Below are 23,781 nucleotides of genomic sequence, written 5' to 3' on the forward strand. Positions count from 1 at the left end.
ATTGAATTCTCATCAAGATGAATGAAAATGTAAATGTTTACTCTTTTGCATGTGTATCTTTAATTAGATGCTCTGACAAAATGTTGGGGTTTGAAACAAGGTATTCATTTGTAAGAAAGAGAGTAATCCCTGACACTTTGTTTATACATTGTATAGACTAAACGGTTTCAACTAAGAAAAGCAAGAGTATCTCAGTGAAAAATGATCAGGACTTTCAAACAGGATCATGGTCACGTGAGCGTTATTTACACACTTGAAAATATAGGTCACTGGTCTCATGGTTTGGGTGGGTAGAGATAAATAGTTATGACTAATTTTAGTTATGGCTGTTCATAGAAGCCACAGAACTCAAAGTAACTCGAGTAAGTTAAACGTATCTTCTCTGTTTTATCAGATGTTGTAGCTCAAATAAAATTGGAGTTGTGTGTTGATTTCCCACATTAAAGGGGTGGTATAATGCCCTTTTCACAAGATGTAAAATAAGTCTCTGATGTCCCCAGAGTGTGTATGTGAAGTTTTAGCTCAAAATACCCCCCAGATATTTTTATATAGCATGTTAAAATTGTCACTTTTTGAGGGTGAGCAAAAACGCACCGTTTTTGTGTCTGTCCCTTTAAATGCAAATGAGCTGCTGCTCCCGGCACAGGGGGCGGAGCTTCAACAGCTGCACTCACACACACATGCACTGAAAATTTCGAAAACTTTTTTAGCCTTTTATGTTCAAACCGGAGTCAGACAATGATGGAGAGACTCAAGAAGAAGTGACAACATGTAGAAGCAACAGGACATTTCTGAATGGTTAGTTGATGAATTTATGAAGCTGATGTGTAGTTATCTTCTAGTCATTGATTAGCATATTCTGTCTTGATAATCTATAAATCGTGTTCAGGAGGCGGGGTTTATGTAAATTCTAGGGTTGGTGATGTCACTAACCCGGGAGGAATGTGGTGTAGTCTCTACCAGCCATTTGTTGTAGTCCTTAAAAAGCGATTTCTTTAAAAGCAAATATCTCCCTTTGCTTTGAACTTTGAGCGTTGTAACTTTGCAGATGTTGTTTATGCTCAAACAGCAACATTACACACTAACTAAAGTTAGAAAAGTGAAATCATAATCAACCACCCCTTTAAACTTTTTTTTGTTTTTCAAAATTTAAGTAATGAAACAATACTATTAACTACAAGTTACTATTAAATACAATTAACTAATGAGACACAAATAGATGCAGTGTCTCTATGTAAAGTCAAATCTTTAGTTTGAAGTAAGTCATGTTGTATGTGCAGTCAATTCTTTGTGGAATCATCCTAAGGCCTAGATGATGCAGTCAGCGGAGATGTGCCGAGGAGGACCATTTCCCCTTGGCATGGTGGGGTCGTCGTTTGTTATTTTTTTAAAGCGTTTTCTTTTAACACTCAAGGTGTCTGAGTGTTTCGTTCTTCATTATATTATAATTACTATTAAGTTAATTTGCTTCTTTTTGATGTCTTGTGGTGCTGTTTTCCAATTTGAACAACTTGTTTCAAAGTAATAAAAGAGAAAGAAACAAGAAGTCAGTTGTATCGGAAGTTATTTATGTTATTCTCCTGGACCCTAGACCTGGGACGTAACCATATATTTAACTTTTGTAGCCGACTACGCCACCTAGAGTGAAAACTGAGACCCCAGGAACTCAATATTAGAAACAGGTTCAGGGAACAGTGGAAAACAACACCCAGAAATAGCAGTAGAAAAACTATTTTATTACAATAAAATTGTTGGCAAGAAAGATGAATCAAATGAATAAAAAACAAAGGGAAGCAAGTCTAAAGTCCAGATCTTGTTCAACTCAGTCTCTGCTAGGCATCTGTATTACAGCTGACGGCCATTTATGCTCAGTCCCACATAGAGGCCAGTATCAGCCCGATGCTGGAACGGACGAGAGCGAGCCTGCTTTGCACAATTTTAGGCTACTTGAGTGACTTTTGAATCGGCCGATATTTTAAGGAGGTTCTAGTTTTACTTTATAAATGTATAAACTGTGTAGATATGAAGTGATGTGAGTTGGACGTCGTATGGCAGTTTTTTCTCTTCTCTGTGTTCCAGCATCGGGCTGACACTGGCCTCTATGTGGGACTGAGCATAAATGGACGTCAGCTGTAGTGATGGGGACGAGACCGCCTATGCCAAGTCCGAGTCAAGACCGAGTCTTTGAAGGGTCGAGACCGAGTTGAGAACGAGTCCATTGGTTTTCAAATACAGTCGAGTCCGAGTCGAGACCGAGTCTTTGAGGAAGCAAGTCCGAGTCGAGACCGAGTCTTTAGGAGTCGAGACCAAGACCATAAAAACATGTCAGTTTTCATATTCATGATTTAATATCACCCCAGTTAATAATCAACAGTTAGGCCTACAGACTAAGCTAGATTGGGAATTGTTTAGAGGAGCAGTTTTAACGTCTTAATATGGACTATGCTTTCATTAAAAAAATCCCTACCACATGCATCATCTTCTGCCTATTTTTCTAAACTGCTTCAACAGTGCTGCTCTGTCACCAACATGTTAAGCCCACTCTGACTTTTTTAATCATAGTTAGGACATGCAGAGCAAATTAAAATTTTCTAGTGGTATGTATTCTAGTGGACTAGTGATGGACGAGACTGCCTATGCCGAGTCCGAGTCAAGACCGAGTCTTTGAAGGGTCGAGTCCGAGTCAAGTCCGAGTCTTTGAAGGAACAAGTCCGAGACGAGTCTCGAGACCGGTCATCACTAGTCAGCTGTAATACAGGATACTTGGCAGGATTGGACTCTACAGCCACCTGCTACGAGTCCACAATAGATGAGCTATGCAAAGTATCGTCATCATCGTTATCGATGGACTACCAAGATAGATAGTCATCTGCTTCCTTCCTGTTATTTTATTTCCCTGATTTACAATCCTCTCAATATAATTCTTATTTTTCACATTCAGAGAATTAAACCAGCACAACAATGAAAAGGATTATAGTGACTCAATACAGGATCTGTAGAACATTCACATCAATGTTTTATTCACATTAAGTCAAGTCAGCTTTATTAATATAGCGCTTTTTACAATACAGATTGTATCAAAGCAGCTTCACATTGATAACATGAAAATAATACAACAAAGTTTGTTTCTAGAAGAAAATTGCATCATCGTCCACCCTAAATAAGGCAGATCAATAATATTGTTGAATATTAAATGTCCCCAACTAAGCAAGCCAAAAGCCAAGGCGACAGCGGCAAGGAACCAAAACTTCATCAGGTGACAGAATGGAGAAATAAACCTTGGGAGAACCCAGGCTCAGTCGGGCCCCAGTTCTCCTCTGGCCAACGAGCGAACAGTGTATGATTATGATCCAGGCAGCGTTACAGGTCAGAAGTCAGATTGGTCGTGTTGATGAGGCCTTCACAGGGCTGATGAAAAAGTGACTGAAACCTTCCGTTCATCTCAGTATTATAAGGCTGATCTGAACAACAAAAGATTTAAAAAAAAAAAGTAATTACTCAACGAGTTAGTAATTCGGTTGCCCGTTCCTGATTTTAATGTACAAAGCAGCAGTCAGTACACTATATTATATACACTTTGAAGTATTATATATATTGCAGTACATCATATTAGCTAAGAACTGAACAAAAAAAGCTAAATTTGTCTAAATTTGCTTCATATCCTTCAATTCTGGCCCAGTTCTTGCTGGGTCCTCGGCCCAAAACTGGCCCACACACTGAAAACGGACCGGCCCAGATGTGGCTTACACCCTGTAAAATGACTCTTACTTAATGATATGTCCCAATAGTGTTTACATGATAATATATAATCTTTTTTAAAACATGTTTTGATCGAAACTGTAATCACTGATGTTTATGTCAGAACTCGAAAGACAGAAGGAAACAAGAGGCAAAAAGTTTGGTGTATCCAGAAAGAGCTACATACTTGTTTGTCATCTGATTTTCGCATTCCTTCATGGACAATGCCATGGGAGCCCGATGCCAGTTTCTATCCCACTTCATGAAGAGAGTAAAAGGATCCTTAAAAACACACAACAGCATGAGACTGAACTGCTTATGACTAAACACACCTGTGTAGATCAGGCGAGGAACCAACCAGTGTGAAGATTACAAATAAAATCAGGAAACAGGCTGAAATTGACACATATGAATAATTAGCAGGTTTTGCATTTAAGTTCATGTTCCTGCACAGCCAATTTCCAAGAACACTAGAGAGATTACAAGCACAGTCTTGATATACTTTGTTACATAGAAGTCACAGTTATTATCTTCTATTTAATATCTGTATTTATGTCCATTTATATTCTTCCTTTTTTAGCTTTTTCTAAAATGAAGAAAAATGAATAGCAAATTATTAGAAACATCTCTGTGAATGACTATTAGAGCAGCAACAACTAATCAATACAATTAAAGATGAAAATAGTACAACAAATATCATGTTCAGATTTTTAAGCAGTTAATGCCAAATCATATTTATAACTGAAAGTAATAACAAAAAGAATAGAACATAGAAAATAACAGATGGCAGAAATAACATGAACCAACGAAATAATGACTCACTGTCGTCTAAACTGGAGAGATCTGGCACAGGCGGCAACTCTTGATCCTGGAGGAACCTGGGACACACAGAGACTCATCTTCTAGGCCTGGCCTGGCACACACACCAACTCAGGATCTGCAGGATCTGCATCCAGTGTTTGCTTGATCCTGGAGGGACCTGGAACACACAGAGACTCCCGCGGGCCGGGTCGGGCCGATATTTCCCGCCACTATCCTCGGGCCGGGGCGGGCCAGGCCCTTGATCAAGCATTTGAGTTTTTCTAATCATTACTTTATTAGCCTAATTGGCTGGGGACAAGGCTATGCCATAATCAGAAATATTATATATATATATTAGGGGTGGAACGGTATTCATATTGAACCGAAACGGTACGGCGTCATGGTTCGGTGCATATTTACACGGAGAATACACGGTATAAAAATAAATAAAACTCGCGTGCAAATTAATTAATGTAATGCGGAACTGCTGTTAGATACACGGGTTCTTTAGGGACAACTAATCTGTAGCCCCGCCTTAGCTCTGAAGCTCTGTGGCTATAATGAACAGGCTGCAATGTAAAGATTGCAATGCTGGAACATGTCAAAAAGTCGCAAAGTGTTTACTTATATTTGTGTGCGTGTGTGTGTGTGTGTGTGAGGTGCGGGCGCGATCGAACAGTGGAAACATAAAAACATATTCCGTCAATTTTGTTTATACAGGACAGCGTTCAAACTGCAAAGTGTTTAAGTTACTGTTAATTAAAATGAAGGAAAATAAACATATTAATCTGAAATGTAGCAAATTAATTTTCAATTCATTCAGGTACAATTACCAAACATATCTCAAGGTCTTTTTGTTTGTAAGAGTGCAAGGGCTTTAGATACTGCTTTGGATGCGACTAGCTTAGTGAACTCTGTACATTGTTCGGTTCCGGCTGAAGTAGAGCCCGTGCAGCAGGGCAATTGGGTGATGGTGAAGCGCTGTAGTCGCAGGACAAAACACCACTCTTCTATTCTGATAACAACATTAAACAGGTTCTCCCCACTCAGTGAAGCACCCACTGAGAATCCTGTTGATTGTGCCCTAGTTATTGGCGATTCTATTACACGGAACGTGAAAATAGAGACACCAGCCACCATAGTCACATGTTTGCCGGGAGCCAGAGCGCCTGACATCAAAGCAAATTTAAAAGTGCTGGCAAAAAGGTCGGTCAGAAATCTTGGAGTAACGTTTGATGACCAGCTGACCTTCACAGATCACATTTCAAAGACAGCTCGATCATGTAGGTTTGCACTGCACAACATCAAGAAGATCAGGCCTTTCCTAACTGAGCATGCAACACAACTTCTCGTCCAGGCCCTGGTCATTTCTAGGCTTGACTACTGCAATGCTCTTCTGGCTGGACTTCCATCATGTGCAACTAAACCTCTGCAAATGATCCAGAACGCTGCAGCTCGTCTTGTCTTCAACGAGCCCAAGAGGGCCCACGTCACTCCTCTGTTCATCTCTCTGCACTGGCTACCTCTCGCTGCTCGCATCAAGTTCAAGGCATTGACGCTTGCTTACAGATCTATCACAGGCTCAGCTCCCTCCTACTTTCACTCACTCCTACGAGTCTACATCCCTACCAGAAGCCTACGATCGGTCAAAGAGCGACGTCTCGTGGTTCCATCACAGAGAGCCACAAAATCACTTTCCAGAACATTCTCATTCACAGTTCCATGCTGGTGGAATGCGCTCCCGACCCTCATCCGGAATTCAGAATCCCTGACAACATTCAAAAGACAGCTGAAAACCCATCTCTTCCGTGAGCACTTAACCTCATAAAAAAAAATAAAAAAAACCTTTCCCTTTAAAACCTCACTTATCAGGCACTGTAATTTGCTCTGGCCCCCTTCCTGTTCGCAGGAGTGATGAGAGAGTCAGTAGATTGTGTTCACTCAATGGCTGGCTGTTGAAGTGGTGTCCGCAAAATAATATAGAATTCATAGACAATTGGAAAAGTTTTTGGGGCAGACCTGACCTGTTGAAAAGAGATGGTATTCATCCCTCCTGGGATGGTGCTGCTCTTCTCTCTAGTAATATGGCACATAGTCTTAGAGCTCAAACATGACAATCTGGGGCTCAGGTCAGGAAGCAGACAGACTGGCTTAACCGACCGTCTGCTAGCTGTCTCACGTCACCAAGGTCTGATAAATCCAATCACATAGAGACTCTTTCACCAAGCTATCATCACATAGAGACTGTGTCTGTTCCCCGAATTTGGAAATCCAAAAAACGTTTCAACCCATCTAAGGTTAAAAATGTAATTGATGTTCAACAAATAAAAAACAGCTATAATACAGATGAGCAAATGATCAAGTTGGGTTGCTGAATATTCGATCCCTTCAAAAGCATTTATTAATGTCACATTCACCGTCTGTCTTCCTCATCTGTCTCTGCACTACACTCCCCAGAATCCTCCTTGGCGCACACCTGCACTCACACTCTCCACTAAGTAGTAATCACCGTCACCTGGATCCCATTACCAGCTCACCTTTATATGCAGCACTCAGTCACTCACTCTTTGTCTGGTCTCGTCTATACACGTCGATTCATGACACACAGACCCTCTACATTACCTACCTGCATACTCACCGTCGATCCCGATCTTCTTCAGCGAAACTTCATCATCTTCATCTGCAAGAGAGAGATAGACTTGGTTATCATTCAGTTAAGCTTCATCTGATTATTTACTTCCTGTTTACTCACCTTTCACGCTGTGTCCAATCCATTCTGCTATTAAAATATCAAACCTACCAGCTTGTCTGCTTCGTGTGTGCAAACCTGACAGAAGACCAGACCAAAGATGCAGAATCCTTTGGATTACAGAGCCAACCTGTTGTCCCTATTCGACGCAGTCCCGTTCATCATCCGGTTGGTTCCTGCCGAGCCGGCATTCCAGTTCGGGTTCAGAACGCCACCATCTCCAGCCATCTTCGCCACGCCATCCATCCTCATCCACAGTCCAGCCGAGCCCGCACTTCACGCCAGAGCTGCCGAGACCAAGGCAGTATGCGTCGTGCCGCCGCCGCCCCTGAGACTGTGAGCATCATGCCCGCCGCGCCTGTGACTGACAGCGTCATGCCCGTCAAGCCAGAGACTGTCAGCCCAGTATCTCCTGTTCCTATCCTCAGCCAGAGTCCGAACGAGAAGGACTTAATTGACCTTTTTTCAGAGCTTCCTTCGCCGCTGGTCCCATCCAGCTCAAAGCCCTCTTCATCGCTGGTCCCGTCCAGCTCAGAGCCCTCTTCATCGCTGGTCCCGTCCAGCACAAAGCCCTCATTGCTGGTTCCGTCCAGCTCAAATCCCTCTTCGCCGCTGGTCCCGTCCAGCACTGAGCCCTCTTCGCCGCTGCTCCCGTCCAGCACTGAGCCCTCTTCGCCGCTGGTCCCGTCCAGCACTGAGCCCTCTTCGCCGCTGGTCCCGTCCAGCACTGAGCCCTCTTCGCCTCTGGTCCCATCCAGCACTGAGCCCTCTTCGCCGCTGGTCCCGTCCAGCACTGAGCCCTCTTCGCCGCTGGTCCCGTCCAGCACTGAGCCCTCTTCGCCGCTGGTCCCGTCCAGCACTGAGCCCTCTTCGCCTCTGGTCCCGTCCAGCACAGAGCCCTCTTCGCCGCTGGTCCCGTCCAGCACTGAGCCCTCTTCGCCGCTGGTCCCGTCCAGCACAGAGCCTTCACCGCTGGTTCCGTCCAGCTCAGAGTCTTCTTCGCCGCTGGTCCCGCCCAGCTTAAAACCCTCTTCGTCGCTGGTCCCGTCCAGCACAGAGCCTTCACCGCTGGTTCCATCCAGCTCAGAGTCTTCTTCGCCGCTGGTCCCGCCCAGCTTAAAACCCTCTTCGTCGCTGGTCCTGCCCAGCACAGATCGCTGGTCCTGCCAGCACAGATCCCTCATCGCTGGCCAGCACAGATCCCTCATCGCTGACCAGCGGTGAAGGCTCTGTGCTGGACGGGACCAGCGGCGAAGAGGGCTCAGTGCTGGACGGGACCAGCGGCGAAGAGGGCTCTGTGCTGGACGGGACCAGAGGCGAAGAGGGCTCAGTGCTGGATGGGACCAGAGGCGAAGAGGGCTCAGTGCTGCACAGATCCCTCATCGCTGGCCAGCACAGATCCCTCATCGCTGGCCAGCACAGATCCCTCATCGCCGCTGGTCCCGCCCAGCTCAGAGCCCTCTTCGCCGCTGGTCCCGCCCAGCCCAGAGCTGCCTTCGCCCCCGGTCCCGCCCAGCCCAGAGCTGCCTTCGCCCCCTGTCTCATCCAGCTTAGAACCAGAGCCTGATAATTTCCCCAAGAAAATTTTGGGGGGGGGCTATAAGTCCTCTGGGGGGACCGTGGAGGCCTCACCGACACGGTTCCCAATGCCGTCCTGGCCACCCGAAGGGTCCTCTCCGCCATGGCCACCCGAAGGGTCATCGCCGCTGGTTCCGCCCAGCTCAGAGCCCTCTTCGCCGCTGGTCCCGCCCAGCTCAGAGCCCTCTTCGCCCCTGGTCCTGTCCAGCCCAGAGCTGCCTTCGCCCCCTGTCTCATCCAGCTTAGAACCAGAGCCTGATATGGGCCATGGCCACCCGAAGGGTCCTCTCCGCCATGGCCACCCGAAGGGTCCTCTCCGCCATGGCCGCCCGAAGGGTCCTCTCCGCCATGGCCGCCCGAAGGGTCCTCTCCGCCGTGGTCGCCCGAAGGGTCTTCACCGCCGTGGCCGCCCGAAGGGTCTTCTTCGCCATGGCCACCTCCTCAGCCTGCTCCGCCATGGCCACCTCCTCAGCCTGCACCGCCATGGTCTCCCCCTCGTCCTGCACCGCCGTGGTCCCCTGCTCAGCCTGCATAGCCGTGGTCTCCTCCTCAGTCTGCTCTACCACCATCCTGGAGTCCGTCCATCTGCACCCGGTCAACCTCCCCGTCACGGACTCCAGGATGCCCCCCCCCCCCCTCCCGTGTTCTGCCTTCTGCGCGGGTCGCGCCTTGCGGGAGGGGGGAGTAATGTCACATTCACCGTCTGTCTTCCTCATCTGTCTCTGCACTACACTCCCCAGAATCCTCCTTGGCGGTTCCCAATGCCGTCCTGGCCACCCGAAGGGTCCTCTCCGCCACGGCCGCCCTCCGGGTTCGAGCCGACAGGAGTTCCTCATTCACTGCTCCTCCCCATCAAGTGGACGGCAGCAGGCTCTGGCCCACGGCGAACGGTGGAGACTCCTACGCTCCGTCCTCCCTGTCTGTAGATTCCTGTAGCTCAAACAGTAGAGCGTTGGTGCTTGCAACGTGAAGGTCATGGGTTCGATTCCCAGGGAAAGCAAGAACTGATAAGAATGTAAATGTGTAACTTGAAATGTAATGTAAGTTGCTTTGGATAAAAGCATATGTCAAATGCACAAATGTAAATGTGTCCTGATTCACTGTAATGTAAATGTCCAGGCCTGGTCCTCTCCTGTTCTTCACTGTCGTCGCTCCTCCATGAGACACTCGAGACAAGTGCTCATCTCGGCCTCATCCTGCTTGCCTCAGTAACTCAATTAAATAATGTTTAAAATATTAAGAATCATTAAAACTGCTCGACTGAAAAACTGGCTGTTGTGTGACAGTAATTTCATCTATTAAATTAATCTAGTTATTTATTAGTCTGCAGACCTGCCAACCTTGAAATTATTTTTGAGTACCATCAGTGGTACATTATGAACAGGACACGCATTAGCTGAATAAACGTTAGCCAATACAAGCATATTTATAGAAAACTGTTGACAATGAATAGACAGGACCAATAGTAGCAAAACGAATAACTTTTTCTAAAAAGAATATCCAGTAGGCCTATATAATAAGGGGTTTTGTTAACAGTATTTTAACGATTTTTAAAAATGGATAATGATGGATAATACAAAATGCTTTCTATTATTTTGACAGAAAAAAAACACAAGCAAGAACAAAATTTAGAGTATTTTAGAGAAGAAAAAATGTAGAGAAGAATTTTGCAAACTCGTTAAATCATCTAAATCGACAACGTGTATGTTAGACCCTAAACCAACTAAGCTACTGAAAGAGATGCTTCAAAATTAGTCAATTACAGGTCGATCTCGAATCTGCCTTTTCTGTCAAAGATACTAGAAAAGGCAGTATCTTCACAACTGTGTTCCTTTCTTGAAAGAAATGATATCTGCGAGGATTTTCAGTCAGGATTTAGACCGTACCATAGTACTGAGACAGCTCTCGTTAGAGTCACAAATGATCTGCTCTTATCATCCGATCGTGGTTGTATCTCTCTATTGGTGTTACTCGATCTTAGTGCTGCATTTGACACTATTGACCACAACATTCTTTTATAATAGACTAGAACATTATGTTGGCATTAGTGGAATTGCATTAGCATGGTTTAAATCATACTTATCTGACCGTTATCAGTTTGTAGCAGAAAATGAAGAGATGTCTTATCGATCACAAGTTCAGTATGGCGTACCACAAGGCTCAGTACTAGGACCGCTGCTGTTCACACTGTACATGCTACCATTAGGAGATATCATTAGGAAGCATGGCATTAGCTTTCACTGTTATGCCGACATACTCATCTATATATTTTTTCACGCCGTGACGAAACTTACCAATTCACAAAATTAACGGAATGCATAGCTGATATAAAAAACTGGATGACAAGTAATTTCCTACTGCTAAATTCTGAAAAAACAGAGATTCTAATTATTGGACAAAAACGTCCACATGTAATAACCTCGAATACTGTCTAACATTTGATGGCTACTCTGTCAAGTCTTCGTCGTCGGTTAGGAACCTGGGTGTGCTCTTTAATACCAATCTTTCATTTGAAAGTCACGTGTCTAGTATCTGTAAAACCACATTTTTCCATCTTAAATATATATCTAAATTACGTCATATGCTCTCATTGACAAATGCGGAACAATTAGTTCATGCGTTCATGACCTCAAGGCTAGATTATTGTAATGCTCTACTGGGTGGTTGCCAGGCCGGATCCAGATCTGACGAAAGACCTTCGCCTGGACCCGATGACAACGCAGTGCTGAAGTGCCAACTAGTCTCTCCCCTGTGAAGGATCGTTTCCCACTCTACAGATAAACCGCTGTCGGAATAATTTCGGTTTCGCGTATCTACCCCGAAGTGATAAAATTCTGTATCAAAATATTAAGGCCAGACAAGTAGTTTAAGGCTTGGTTTGTAGGGAATTACAAACCTGCGCACATATATTCAAATGCGCATAACTATAGAATTGATTCTTGATGCGCACGTGAGCGCCATCAGCGTTTCTCACAGGTTCGCGTTTAAAGTCTGTGTAGAGAGAATGATGTCGTCTCAGCGGCCTCTGATTTAATAACTAATGATCCTTGCGACGGAAGTGAATCAATCACTAACCGAATCAATCACTAACTAATTAGATTAGTCACTTATCAACTAACTTTAGCTGGAAAATAACTTTAATAAAGAACCGCTATAAAGCCAAAACAATCTGTTACCTTAAATTATCCGTTTGTTACTGTAAAGCCGCTTTGAAACAATCTACATTGTTAAAAGCGCTATATAAATGAAGATGACTTGACTTGACTCGCAGTTGTCAGTCATCCACAAGTCAGAGCACTTTCATAAAGCCATAGCAATTTCAAGTTTATTTAGATTATATTGTTCAGAGTGACTATGAATGACAGAGCGTATTTTTTGAGTCAATCCATGATGCGATCAAGCAGAGGATTAAGTAAACTCAAATTCAATATTTCAACAAACCTCCCCCAGCCTGTTTACCGTAAGGAGTCAGAAGCACAGAGACTGTCCTGTCCTCACTTCAGAAATCCGTCAGACGCCGGGAGTGGAAGGGGGATCGAGCGGGATTCTGTATTGCTGTCTCTTTTCAATCATGAGCCTTAGCATTTGTCAATCATCCTGGCTTGCTATTTGAGGAATGAAGCAGCGCTATGATCGGTCGAACTGATTTGAGTACAGCGCGTGCACCAGGTTTTTGCGTAGTTTAGAGTGACAAATCGTACCAGCGCACTTTGAGGTCAAAATACATACAGGTTGGCAGGTCTGAGTCTGTTCTATCTAAAATATGAAAAAGTAAATTTGAGTAAACAAGAAAAACCAATTATCACAAATATTCTGGGCAAAGCCTTAAGCCAGGGATGATCTGTCATGTTCTCTGAAGTCAAGTAGTCTTTTTCCTCAAGCCGACGTTCTGTGAAAGTTTTCAGAAGAGAGCGGATTAATCACGTTTGACCTTTCTGTAGAAGGCTACACGTAAGGTGAATGTCACCATGAAATACAAAGCATTTGTTGCTGTTACTATGACATGAACATTTAATCACTGCTAACATTCATTATCAGTCCCCCGTGTTTTACACTTTGCTCATTCGTCAACAAGGTTTGACACTTTATATAATTTTACTGTCACTTTATGTGTCAGAGCTTTATATGTTTTCCAAGCAATGTTATTTCCACTTCGTTCTTGTTATCGAACTTACCTTTTCTCCGACTTGCCAGTACAGATAGAGCGCTGTTTTCGTAGGCCCAATCCATCTCCTCCATGTTTTCAATTCCTGCAAGCAATACATTTCCAGTGTTTAGTAAAACATCACCAGTCATCAGTGATCTGTGTTCAAAAAGCCAACTCACTTTTAAGGTTTTTTTCGCCAATGTATGCATATTTTATATGCAGGGTTTCTGGGTTGATCAGTATCATTCTCTTGAGTAATGGGTAAAAAAGATCATTATCTGAGCAGTGATTCAGTGCAACTAAGATTTGGCTCATGATGCGGTCCGCTGTCTCTTCAGTCAGGCTCCCTCCGTTTCTTCTGATGAACTCACTCCAGGTCACATAGGCAGGAAGATGTTCCATTATCAGGATGCTTTGGTCTTTCAAGAAGAAACGCTCATATAACCGTATGAAATGGTCGCAAGTTGGAGCCTTTTGCATTTTCAGCAACGTAGTTCCCTCTTCAACAAACTCAGGCTGAAGAAAAGAGATTGACAAAACATTCACTAATTTCAAATCTCCTAATTAAAGAATGAGGGAAATGAAAGATGAAAGCATTAGCTATGTTTCCATCAGCCTGTTTTTATGCACTTTTTGAAGTCTCGTATCAGAAACGCGATGGAAACGGCAAAAGAGAAAAAAATCCCTAATGTCGCAAAAAAGTTCACACACTCGCTTGAGGTGGTTTGTGACTTGTGCGAAAAAGGATTAATGCGAATATTGGGAGATGGAAACGCATTTGCCAAATTAATTTGATTTATATTGAACTATTGAAAATAAAACCAATGTAAGCACATCACACTTAAAATAGATCACATTTATAGGGTTGTTAAAGGTCGTCCCTGCTAGATATGACAGTTTCACTTTACAAACTTTCTTTAAGATGTCTGTTAATAAAATGCATTCAAATGCTACTTCGTTTGCTTGTGTTACTGCTCTTGTTTTCTGACCTGATATTAAGGATGAAAACACATCAAAATAACATTAAGCGAGTGACTACTTGTCGTGTGGCTGAGCAGTGTAGCGAAAGGATAATCATATTATCCTTACTTGTATTAACATACAAATATACAAAAAGAGAAAACAGCTCTCAGGCGGGAACTGACTCTCACCGTTCTCTTAAAGCAGTCGCTCATTGAGTCGAACGAAACACATCACTTCTGTTTTGCTGACGGTGTTTCATTTACTGTTGGTTACTAGGTTACCCAACACCACGTTGTCCGCTCAAACAACCTGATGGAAACCCACCTAATTCACATTTGTTTTATTTGAAAAAAATGTGCTCCACGTTTGGATGGAAACCCAGCTACTGGGAAAACTTTACATGAACTCTATAACAGATGCTTCTAGGCTTTGGTTGTGTAATTCAGTTATATCTCATACTATCTCCATACCGAATTTAACATACCAATTCTTACTAGAGAATTTCATGAAGAATAAAGTCTTGTCAACTTACCGATCTTTCCCAAAGTCTGCAACTCTCAACAAATTTGATGTCAACCTAAAAAAAAAGACAATTTTGTGCACATGATCATCAAGTCTTTACATTTTTTAAACACTTTTTGATCAAAACTGTCAACACTGATGTTTATGGCAAGACTCAAAGTTCACAGAAGGACACAAGAGATGAAACGTTTGGTTATGGAGAAAGAGCAACATACTTTCTGGCCGTCCGATCTTCTAATTGCTTCATAGACACGATCATCATATCCCTGTTTCTTTCCCACTTTATAAAGAGACCGAAAGTGTTGATATAGTAGTGGTGGTTCAGGAAACATGAAGCTCACTGAAAAACAAACAGCAACAACGTGTTAACATACAGCATGAGACTGAACCAGTGCAGATCAGGTGAGGAGCCAGTATGAGTGGAGATTACAAACAAAACCAGAACAACAGATTGAAATGGACATGAATCCAGTGGTACGTGAAACCTCTACTGTAAGTAAAAGTAGCATATATGTTCTCATTAGCGTAACCGGAGCAGCAGGGGGCTGTTGCTATATTGAATTGTCTCTAGAACTAAGGGTGCAGAAATCTCTTACTCGCTACAAAAAACTAAACTACAGCACTGCATGATAACTGGACACTCACGCTCTGCTGGCTCTTCTTCGGGCGATAACTCAGCGACGCTGATCGATGCCTCAGGTGTTTGTGGATTAGCGCTGATCGATGGTCCAGGTGTTTGTGGATTAGCGCTGATGGGCGGTTCAGGTGTTTGTGGATTAGCGCTGATCGATGCCTCAGGTGTTTGTGGATTAGCGCTGGTCGATGCCTCAGGTGTTTGTGGATTAGCGCTGATCGATGCCTCAGGTGTTTGTGGATTAGCGCTGATCGATGCCTCAGGTGTTTGTGAATTAGCGCTGGTCGGTGGTTCAGGTGTTTGTGGATTAGCGCTGGTCGATGCCTCAGGTGTTTGTGGATTAGCGCTGATCGATGCCTCAGGTGTTTGTGGATTAGCGCTGGTCGATGCCTCAGGTGTTTGTGGATTAGCGCTGGTCGGTGGTTCAGGTGTTTGTGGATTAGCGCTGATCGATGCCTCAGGTGTTTGTGGATTAGCGCTGATCGATGCCTCAGGTGTTTGTGGATTAGCGCTGATCGATGCCTCAGGTGTTTGTGGATTAGCGCTGGTCGATGGTTCAGGTGTTTGTGGATTAGCGCTGATCGACGGTTCAGGTGTTTGTGGATTAGCGCTGGTCGATGCCTCAGGTGTTTGTGGATTAGCGCTGGTCGGTGGTTCAGGTGTTTGACGATTAGCGCTGATCGATGGTTCAGGTGTTTGAGGATTAGCGCTGGTCGGTGGTTCAGGTGTTTGTGGATTAGCGCTGATCGACGGTTCAGGTGTTTGTGGATTAGCGCTGGTCGATGCCTCAGGTGTTTGTGGATTAGCGCTGGTCGGTGGTTCAGGTGTTTGAGGATTAGCGCTGATCGATGGTTCAGGTGTTTGAGGATTAGCGCTGGTCGATGGTTCAGGTGTTTGTGGATTAGCGCTGATCGACGGTTCAGGTGTTTGTGGATTAGCGCTGGTCGATGCCTCAGGTGTTTGTGGATTAGCGCTGATCGACGGTTCAGGTGTTTGAGGATTAGCGCTGATCGATGGTTCAGGTGTTTGAGGATTAGCGCTGGTCGGTGGTTCAGGTGTTTGTGGATTAGCGCTGATCGACGGTTCAGGTGTTTGTGGATTAGCGCTGGTCGATGCCTCAGGTGTTTGTGGATTAGCGCTGGTCGGTGGTTCAGGTGTTTGAGGATTAGCGCTGATCGATGGTTCAGGTGTTTGTGGATTAGCGCTGGTCGATGGTTCAGGTGTTTGTGGATTAGCGCTGATCGACGGTTCAGGTGTTTGTGGATTAGCGCTGGTCGATGCCTCAGGTGTTTGAGGATTAGCGCTGGTCGGTGGTTCAGGTGTTTGTGGATTAGCGCTGATCGATGCCTCAGGTGTTTGTGGATTAGCGCTGGTCGGTGGTTCAGGTGTTTGTGGATTAGCGCTGATCGGTGGTTCGGGTGTTTGTGGATTAGCGCTGGTCGATGGTCCAGGTGTTTGTGGATTAGCGCTGATCGATGCCTCAGGTGTTTGTGGATTAGCGCTGGTCGACGGTTCAGGTGTTTGTGGATTAGCGCTGATCGATGGTTCAGGTGTTTGTGGATTAGCGCTGATCGATGGTTCAGGTGTTTGTGGATTAGCGCTGGTCGGTGGTTCAGGTGTTTGTGGATTAGCGCTGGTCGGTGGTCCAGGTGTTTGTGGATTAGCGCTGGTCGGTGGTCCAGGTGTTTGTGGATTAGCGCTGATTGATGCCTCAGGTGTTTGTGGATTAGTGCTGGTCGGTGGTTCAGGTGTTTGTGGATTAGCGCTGATCGATGGTCCAGGTGTTTGTGGATTAGCGCTGGTCGGTGGTCCAGGTGTTTGTGGATTAGCGCTGGTCGACGGTTCAGGTGTTTGTGGATTAGCGCTGGTCGATGGTTCAGGTGTTTGTGGATTAGCGCTGGTCGGTGGTTCAGGTGTTTGTGGATTAGCGCTGGTCGATGGTTCAGGTGTTTGTGGATTAGCGCTGGTCGATGGTTCAGGTGTTTGTGGATTAGCACTGGTCGGTGGTTCAGGTGTTTGTGGATTAGCGCTGATCGATGCCTCAGGTGTTTGTGGATTAGCGCTGGTCGACGGTTCAGGTGTTTGTGGATTAGCGCTGGTCGACGGTTCAGGTGTTTGTGGATTAGCGCTGGTCGACGGTTCAGGTGTTTGTGGATTAGCGCTGATCGACGGTTCAGGTGTTTGTGGATTAGCGCTGGTCGGTGGCTCAGGTGTTTGTGGATTAGCGCTGGTCGACGGTTCAGGTGTTTGTGGATTAGCGCTGGTCGACGGTTCACTGCTGCTAGTCATTCCTTCAGACTGCATGTTGCCTAAAGAAAAATTAAAACTAACATCAGAAACATCAGGCTGAAACGGACATGAATCAGAGTGGTAATAACCAGACTCACAAACAATAAGTGTAGGCTATTGATTGACAGAACATTTGGTAGCCTAACTAAACACTATTTTATTTAGTTTATAGAGTTTAGTGACAGCATAGTGCAATAATTGGTATAGGCTACTGCTTTTACTATTGCTAGATACAAATTTTACAATTTCTTTAATTCTTTTAATTTTTTAATTTCAATTTCAGTTTAATTCTTGTGGTTTTATTCCGATCTTGATTCAGTTTGGATAAATCTCAAACCTATGATATTCTCTGATTTAGATATCTGCACCTGATCATTACAATTATTCAAATTCTCTGTGTTAAGCATGATGGTATAGCATATCACACTGAAGTAGGCTGCTTTAAAATCAAAATGTATTTCAAATAAAAGTTTTTCTTTTGGCAAAATTACATTTCTTTAATACACTCTTATCAGAATAATTTTTTTCTACCTTTATAAAGGGCATTTATTAAATGTATGCTTCATCTTTCATTTCAAATTCTTAAATCTGATAAATAAATTCAATTAGAATAATAAATTAAATAGTAACTTGTCTTTCTGTTTTTATTTTGTAGATGTTTGTTACAACTAGGCTTAAATGTAATTCAAGATACATACGTTAGTAAAACCATGGTTAAACTGTGGTAATACAACCATTTTGTGGTAAGGTTACATGAACCATGGTTTAAAAAAAAAATCATTAGGAATATACATTTTCATTTGGAACCCATATTCGGGCCAGATTTTGGACGAAATTCGGCATAACACATGATTTTGGGCCATCGTTGTCCCATCCACATCTTTTTGGCTACCTGGGACTGTTATTTCTGCATATATGTGAGTTTTGATTTGTATTAAAGTTAGCGCAATATGGCGCATGCGTTTTCAACCGCATTTCCTGTTTACCAATGAGAAGCCCCAGGTGCGGCCCCGCCTCGATCGACGTCATTACTTTGCCCCTAACCAATGAGAAGCGTTATGGCCGATCTGCAGGCTTCAGCCAGGTGTACTTGGACAAGCGTTAATGTCGAGCCCGTCAGGTCCTGTTGTTAGCACCATATATATTTTTAAATTATGCTCCATGAAGTTAAAATATGGAGACACAAATATTAAGCAAAAAAATGGAAACTCATATATTAAGGTGGTGATGAAAAATTTACTACCAAGTCAAATTGCGTTTGTTACCTTTTACTACCTTTCAAGGGCCTTAATTTTGCTAGATTCTTTTTACCTTTTACTACCGCGCGGATACCCTGAATAGTTTCCATAGATTCGATGAGCAAATCCACAAGCCAGGCATGATCTGTCATGTTCTCTGAAGTCAAGTAGTCTTTTGCAGCAGCAAGCCGACGTTCTGTGAAAACTTTCAGAAGAGAGCGGATTAATTACGTTTGACCTTTCTGTAGAAGGCTACACGTAAGGTGAATGTTACCATGAAATACAAAGCATTTGTTGCTGTTACTATGACATGAAAATTTAATCACTGCTAACATTCATTATCCGTCCCCCGTGTTTTACACTTTGCTCATTCGTCAACAAGGTTTGACACTTTATATCATTTTACTGTCACTTTATGTGTCAGAGCTTTATATGTTTTCCAAGCAATGTTATTTCCTCTTCGTTCTTGTTATTGAACTTACCATTTCTCCGACTTGCCAGTACAGATAGAGCGCTGTTTTCGTAGAGTATATTCTCCATGTTTTCAATTCCTGCAAGCAATACATTTCCAGTGTTTAGTAAAATATCACCAGTCATCAGTGATCTGTGTTCAAAAAGCCAACTCACTTTTAAGGTTTTTTTCGCCAATGTATGCATATTTTATATGCAGGGTTTCTGGGTTGATCAGTATCATTCTCTTGAGTAATGGGTAAAAAAGATCATTATCCGAGCAGTGACGCACTGCAACCAAGATTTGGCTCATGATGCGGTTCACTGTCTCTTCAGTCAGGCTCCCTCCGTTTCTTCTGATGAACTCACTCCAGGTCACATAGGCAGGAAGATGTTCCATTATCAGGATGCTTTGGTCTTTCAAGATGAAATGCTCATATAACCGTATGAAATGGTCGCAAGTTGGAGCCTTTTGCATTTTCCGCAATGTAGTTCCCTCTTCAACAAACTTAGGCTGAAGAAAAGAGATTGACAAAACATTCACTAATTTCAAATCTCCTAATTAAAGAATGAGGGAAATGAAAGATGAAAGCATTAGCTATGTTTCCATCAGCCTGTTTTTATGCACTTTTTGAAGTCTCGCATCAGAAACGCGATGGAAACGGCAAATGAGAAAAAAATACTTAATGTTGCAAAAAAGTTCACACACTCGCTTGAGGTGGTTTGTGACTTGTGCGAAAAAGGATTAATGCGAATATTGGGAGATGGAAACGCATTTGCCAAATTAATTTGATTTATATTGAACTATTAAAAATAAAACCACTGTAAGCACATCACACTTAAAACAGATCACATTTATAGGGTTGTTAAAGGTCGTCCCTGCTCGATATGACAGTTTCACTTTACAAACTCTCTTTAAGTTGTCTGTTAATAAAATGCATTCAAATGCTACTTCGTTTGCTTGTGTTACTGCTCTTGTTTTCTGACCTGATATTAAGGATGAAAACACATCAAAGTAACATTAAGCGAGTGACTACTTGTCGTGTGGCTGAGCAGTGTAGCGAAAGGATAATCATATTATCCTTGCTTGTATTAACATACAAAAATACAAAAAGAGAAAACAGCTCTCAGGCGGGAACCGACTCTCACCGTTCTCTTAAAGCAGTCGCTCATTGAGTCGAACGAAACACATCACTTCTGTTTTGCTGACGGTGTTTCATTTACTGTTGGTTACTAGGTTACCCAACACCACGTTGTCCGCTCAAACAACCTGATGGAAACCCACCTAATTCACATTTGTTTTATTTGAAAAAAATGTGCTCCACGTTTGGATGGAAACCCAGCTACTGGGAAAACTTTACATGCACTCTATAACAGATGCTTCTAGGCTTTGGTTGTGTAATTCAGTTATATCTCATACTATCTCCATACCGAATTTAATAAACCAATTCTTACTAGAGAATTTCATGAAGAATAAAGTCTTGTCAACTTACCGATCTTTCCCAAACTCTGCACCTCTCAACAAATTTGATGTCAACCTAAAAAATAAAGACAATTTTATGCACATGATCATCAAGTCTCAAAGTTCACAGAAGGAAACAAGAGACGAAACGTTTGGTTATGGAGAAAGAGCAACATACTTTCTGGCCGTCCGATCTTCTAATTCCTTCAAAGACACGATCATGATATCCCTGTTTCTTTCCCACTTTATAAAGAGACCGAAAGTATTCATATAGTAGTGGTGGTTCAGGAAACATGAAGCTCACTGAAAAACAAACAGCAACAACGTGTTAACATACAGCATGAGACTGAACCAGTGCAGATCAGGTGAGGAGCCAGTATGAGTGGAGATTACAAACAAAACCAGAACAACAGATTGAAACGGACATGAATCCAGTGGTACGTGAAACCTCTACTGTAAGTAAAAGTAGCATATATGTTCTCATTAGCGTAACCGGAGCAGCAGGGGGCTGTTGCTATATTGAATTGTCTCTAGAACTAATGGTGTAGAAATCTCTGTTTACTCGCTATAAAAAACTAAACTACAGCACTGCATGATAACTGGACACTCACGGTCTGCTGGCTCTTCTTCGGGCGATAACTCAGCGACGCTGATCGATGGTCCAGGTGTTTGTGGATTAGCGCTGGTCGATGGTTCAGGTGTTTGTGGATTAGCGCTGGTCGATGGTTCAGGTGTTTGTGGATTAGCGCTGATCGATGCCTCAGGTGTTTGTGGATTAGCGCTGATCGATGGTTCAGGTGTTTGTGGATTAGCGCTGGTCGATGGTTCAGGTGTTTGTGGATTAGCGCTGGTCGACGGTTCAGGTGTTTGTGGATTAGCGCTGGTCGGTGGTTCAGGTGTTTGTGGATTAGCGCTGGTCGGTGGTCCAGGTGTTTGTGGATTAGCGCTGGTCGATGGTTCAGGTGTTTGTGGATTAGCGCTGGTCGATGGTTCAGGTGTTTGTGGATTAGCGCTGATCGATGGTTCAGGTGTTTGTGGATTAGCGCTGGTCGGTGGTTCAGGTGTTTGTGGATTAGCGCTGGTCGATGGTTCAGGTGTTTGTGGATTAGCGCTGATCGACGGTTCAGGTGTTTGTGGATTAGCGCTGATCGATGCCTCAGGTGTTTGTGGATTAGCGCTGGTCGATGGTTCAGGTGTTTGTGGATTAGCGCTGATCGACGGTTCAGGTGTTTGTGGATTAGCGCTGGTCGACGGTTCAGGTGTTTGTGGATTAGCGCTGATCGATGCCTCAGGTGTTTGTGGATTAGCGCTGGTCGATGGTTCAGGTGTTTGTGGATTAGCGCTGGTCGACGGTTCAGGTGTTTGTGGATTAGCGCTGATCGACGGTCCAGGTGTTTGTGGATTAGCGCTGGTCGACGGTTCAGGTGTTTGTGGATTAGCGCTGGTCGACGGTTCAGGTGTTTGTGGATTAGCGCTGGTCGACGGTTCAGGTGTTTGTGGATTAGCGCTGGTCGATGGTTCAGGTGTTTGTGGATTAGCGCTGGTCGACGGTTCAGGTGTTTGTGGATTAGCGCTGGTCGATGGTTCAGGTGTTTGTGGATTAGCGCTGGTCGACGGGTCAGGTGTTTGTGGATTAGCGCTGGTCGATGGTTCAGGTGTTTGTGGATTAGCGCTGATCGATGCCTCAGGTGTTTGTGGATTAGCGCTGATCGATGCCTCAGGTGTTTGTGGATTAGCGCTGATCGATGGTCCAGGTGTTTGTGGATTAGCGCTGATCGATGCCTCAGGTGTTTGTGGATTAGCGCTGATCGATGGTCCAGGTGTTTGTGGATTAGCGCTGATCGATGGTCCAGGTGTTTGTGGATTAGCGCTGATCGATGGTTCAGGTGTTTGTGGATTAGCGCTGATCGATGGTTCAGGTGTTTGTGGATTAGCGCTGATCGATGGTTCAGGTGTTTGTGGATTAGCGCTGATCGATGGTTCAGGTGTTTGTGGATTAGCGCTGGTCGATGGTTCAGGTGTTTGTGGATTAGCGCTGATCGATGGTTCAGGTGTTTGTGGATTAGCGCTGATCGATGGTTCAGGTGTTTGTGGATTAGCGCTGGTCGATGGTTCAGGTGTTTGTGGATTAGCGCTGGTCGACGGTTCAGGTGTTTGTGGATTAGCGCTGATCGATGCCTCAGGTGTTTGTGGATTAGCGCTGATCGATGCCTCAGGTGTTTGTGGATTAGCGCTGATCGATGCCTCAGGTGTTTGTGGATTAGCGCTGATCGATGCCTCAGGTGTTTGTGGATTAGCGCCGATTGATGCCTCAGGTGTTTGTGGATTAGCGCTGATCGATGCCTCAGGTGTTTGTGGATTAGCGCCGATTGATGCCTCAGGTGTTTGTGGATTAGCGCTGATCGATGCCTCAGGTGTTTGTGGATTAGCGCTGATCGATGCCTCAGGTGTTTGTGGATTAGCGCTGATCGATGCCTCAGGTGTTTGTGGATTAGCGCTGGTCGACGGTTCAGGTGTTTGTGGATTAGCGCTGGTCGACGGTTCAGGTGTTTGTGGATTAGCGCTGGTCGACGGTTCAGGTGTTTGTGGATTAGCGCTGATCGACGGTTCAGGTGTTTGTGGATTAGCGCTGGTCGACGGTTCAGGTGTTTGTGGATTTGCGCTGATCGATGCCTCAGGTGTTTGTGGATTAGCGATGGTCGATGGTTCAGGTGTTTGTGGATTAGCGCTGGTCGACGGTTCAGGTGTTTGTGGATTAACGCTGGTCGACGGTTCAGGTGTTTGTGGATTAGCGCTGATCGACGGTTCAGGTGTTTGTGGATTAGCGCTGATCGACGGTTCAGGTGTTTGTGGATTAGCGCCGATTGATGCCTCAGGTGTTTGTGGATTAGCGCTGATCGATGCCTCAGGTGTTTGTGGATTAGCGCTGATCGATGCCTCAGGTGTTTGTGGATTAGCGCTGATCGATGCCTCAGGTGTTTGTGGATTAGCGCCGATTGATGCCTCAGGTGTTTGTGGATTAGCGCTGGTCGACGGTTCAGGTGTTTGTGGATTAGCGCTGGTCGACGGTTCAGGTGTTTGTGGATTAGCGCTGGTCGACGGTTCAGGTGTTTGTGGATTAGCGCTGGTCGACGGTTCAGGTGTTTGTGGATTAGCGCTGATCGACGGTTCAGGTGTTTGTGGATTAGCGCTGATCGACGGTTCAGGTGT

The 23,781-nt window shown here is 44.3% G+C and overlaps 1 protein-coding gene and 1 long non-coding RNA gene across 3 annotated transcripts; one reads left to right on the plus strand and one right to left on the minus strand.

Moving 5' to 3' along the window:
* Positions 1-2,995: 2,995 nt before the first annotated feature.
* LOC307159587 lies at positions 2,996-5,656 on the minus strand. 2 transcript variants are annotated; one of them, XR_013821410.1, is made up of 3 exons: positions 4,561-5,656; positions 3,926-4,020; positions 2,996-3,461 (listed from the first exon to the last, which is right to left on the minus strand). It is a non-coding gene; the product is annotated as an uncharacterized lncRNA (long non-coding RNA). The 2 variants fall into 2 exon arrangements; XR_013821411.1 differs by lacking the exon at positions 2,996-3,461 and adding an exon at positions 3,659-3,750 and having other exon boundaries at positions 4,561-4,730.
* Positions 5,657-9,322: 3,666 nt separating this feature from the next.
* LOC307159167 (uncharacterized protein) lies at positions 9,323-23,264 on the plus strand (the record flags this gene model as incomplete). The annotated part of the gene is made up of 7 exons (XM_079872379.1): positions 9,323-9,788; positions 16,500-16,715; positions 16,815-17,111; positions 21,237-21,599; positions 22,260-22,754; positions 23,052-23,152; positions 23,250-23,264. 7 exons carry the CDS (start codon positions 9,323-9,325, stop codon positions 23,262-23,264), a joined length of 1,953 nt encoding a protein of 650 aa, XP_079728505.1.
* Between the last annotated feature and the right edge of the window lie 517 nt (positions 23,265-23,781).

This window comes from Squalius cephalus, assembly GCF_949319135.1.
Source record: "Squalius cephalus genome assembly, chromosome: 5".
Classification (NCBI taxonomy): Eukaryota; Metazoa; Chordata; class Actinopteri; order Cypriniformes; family Leuciscidae; genus Squalius; species Squalius cephalus.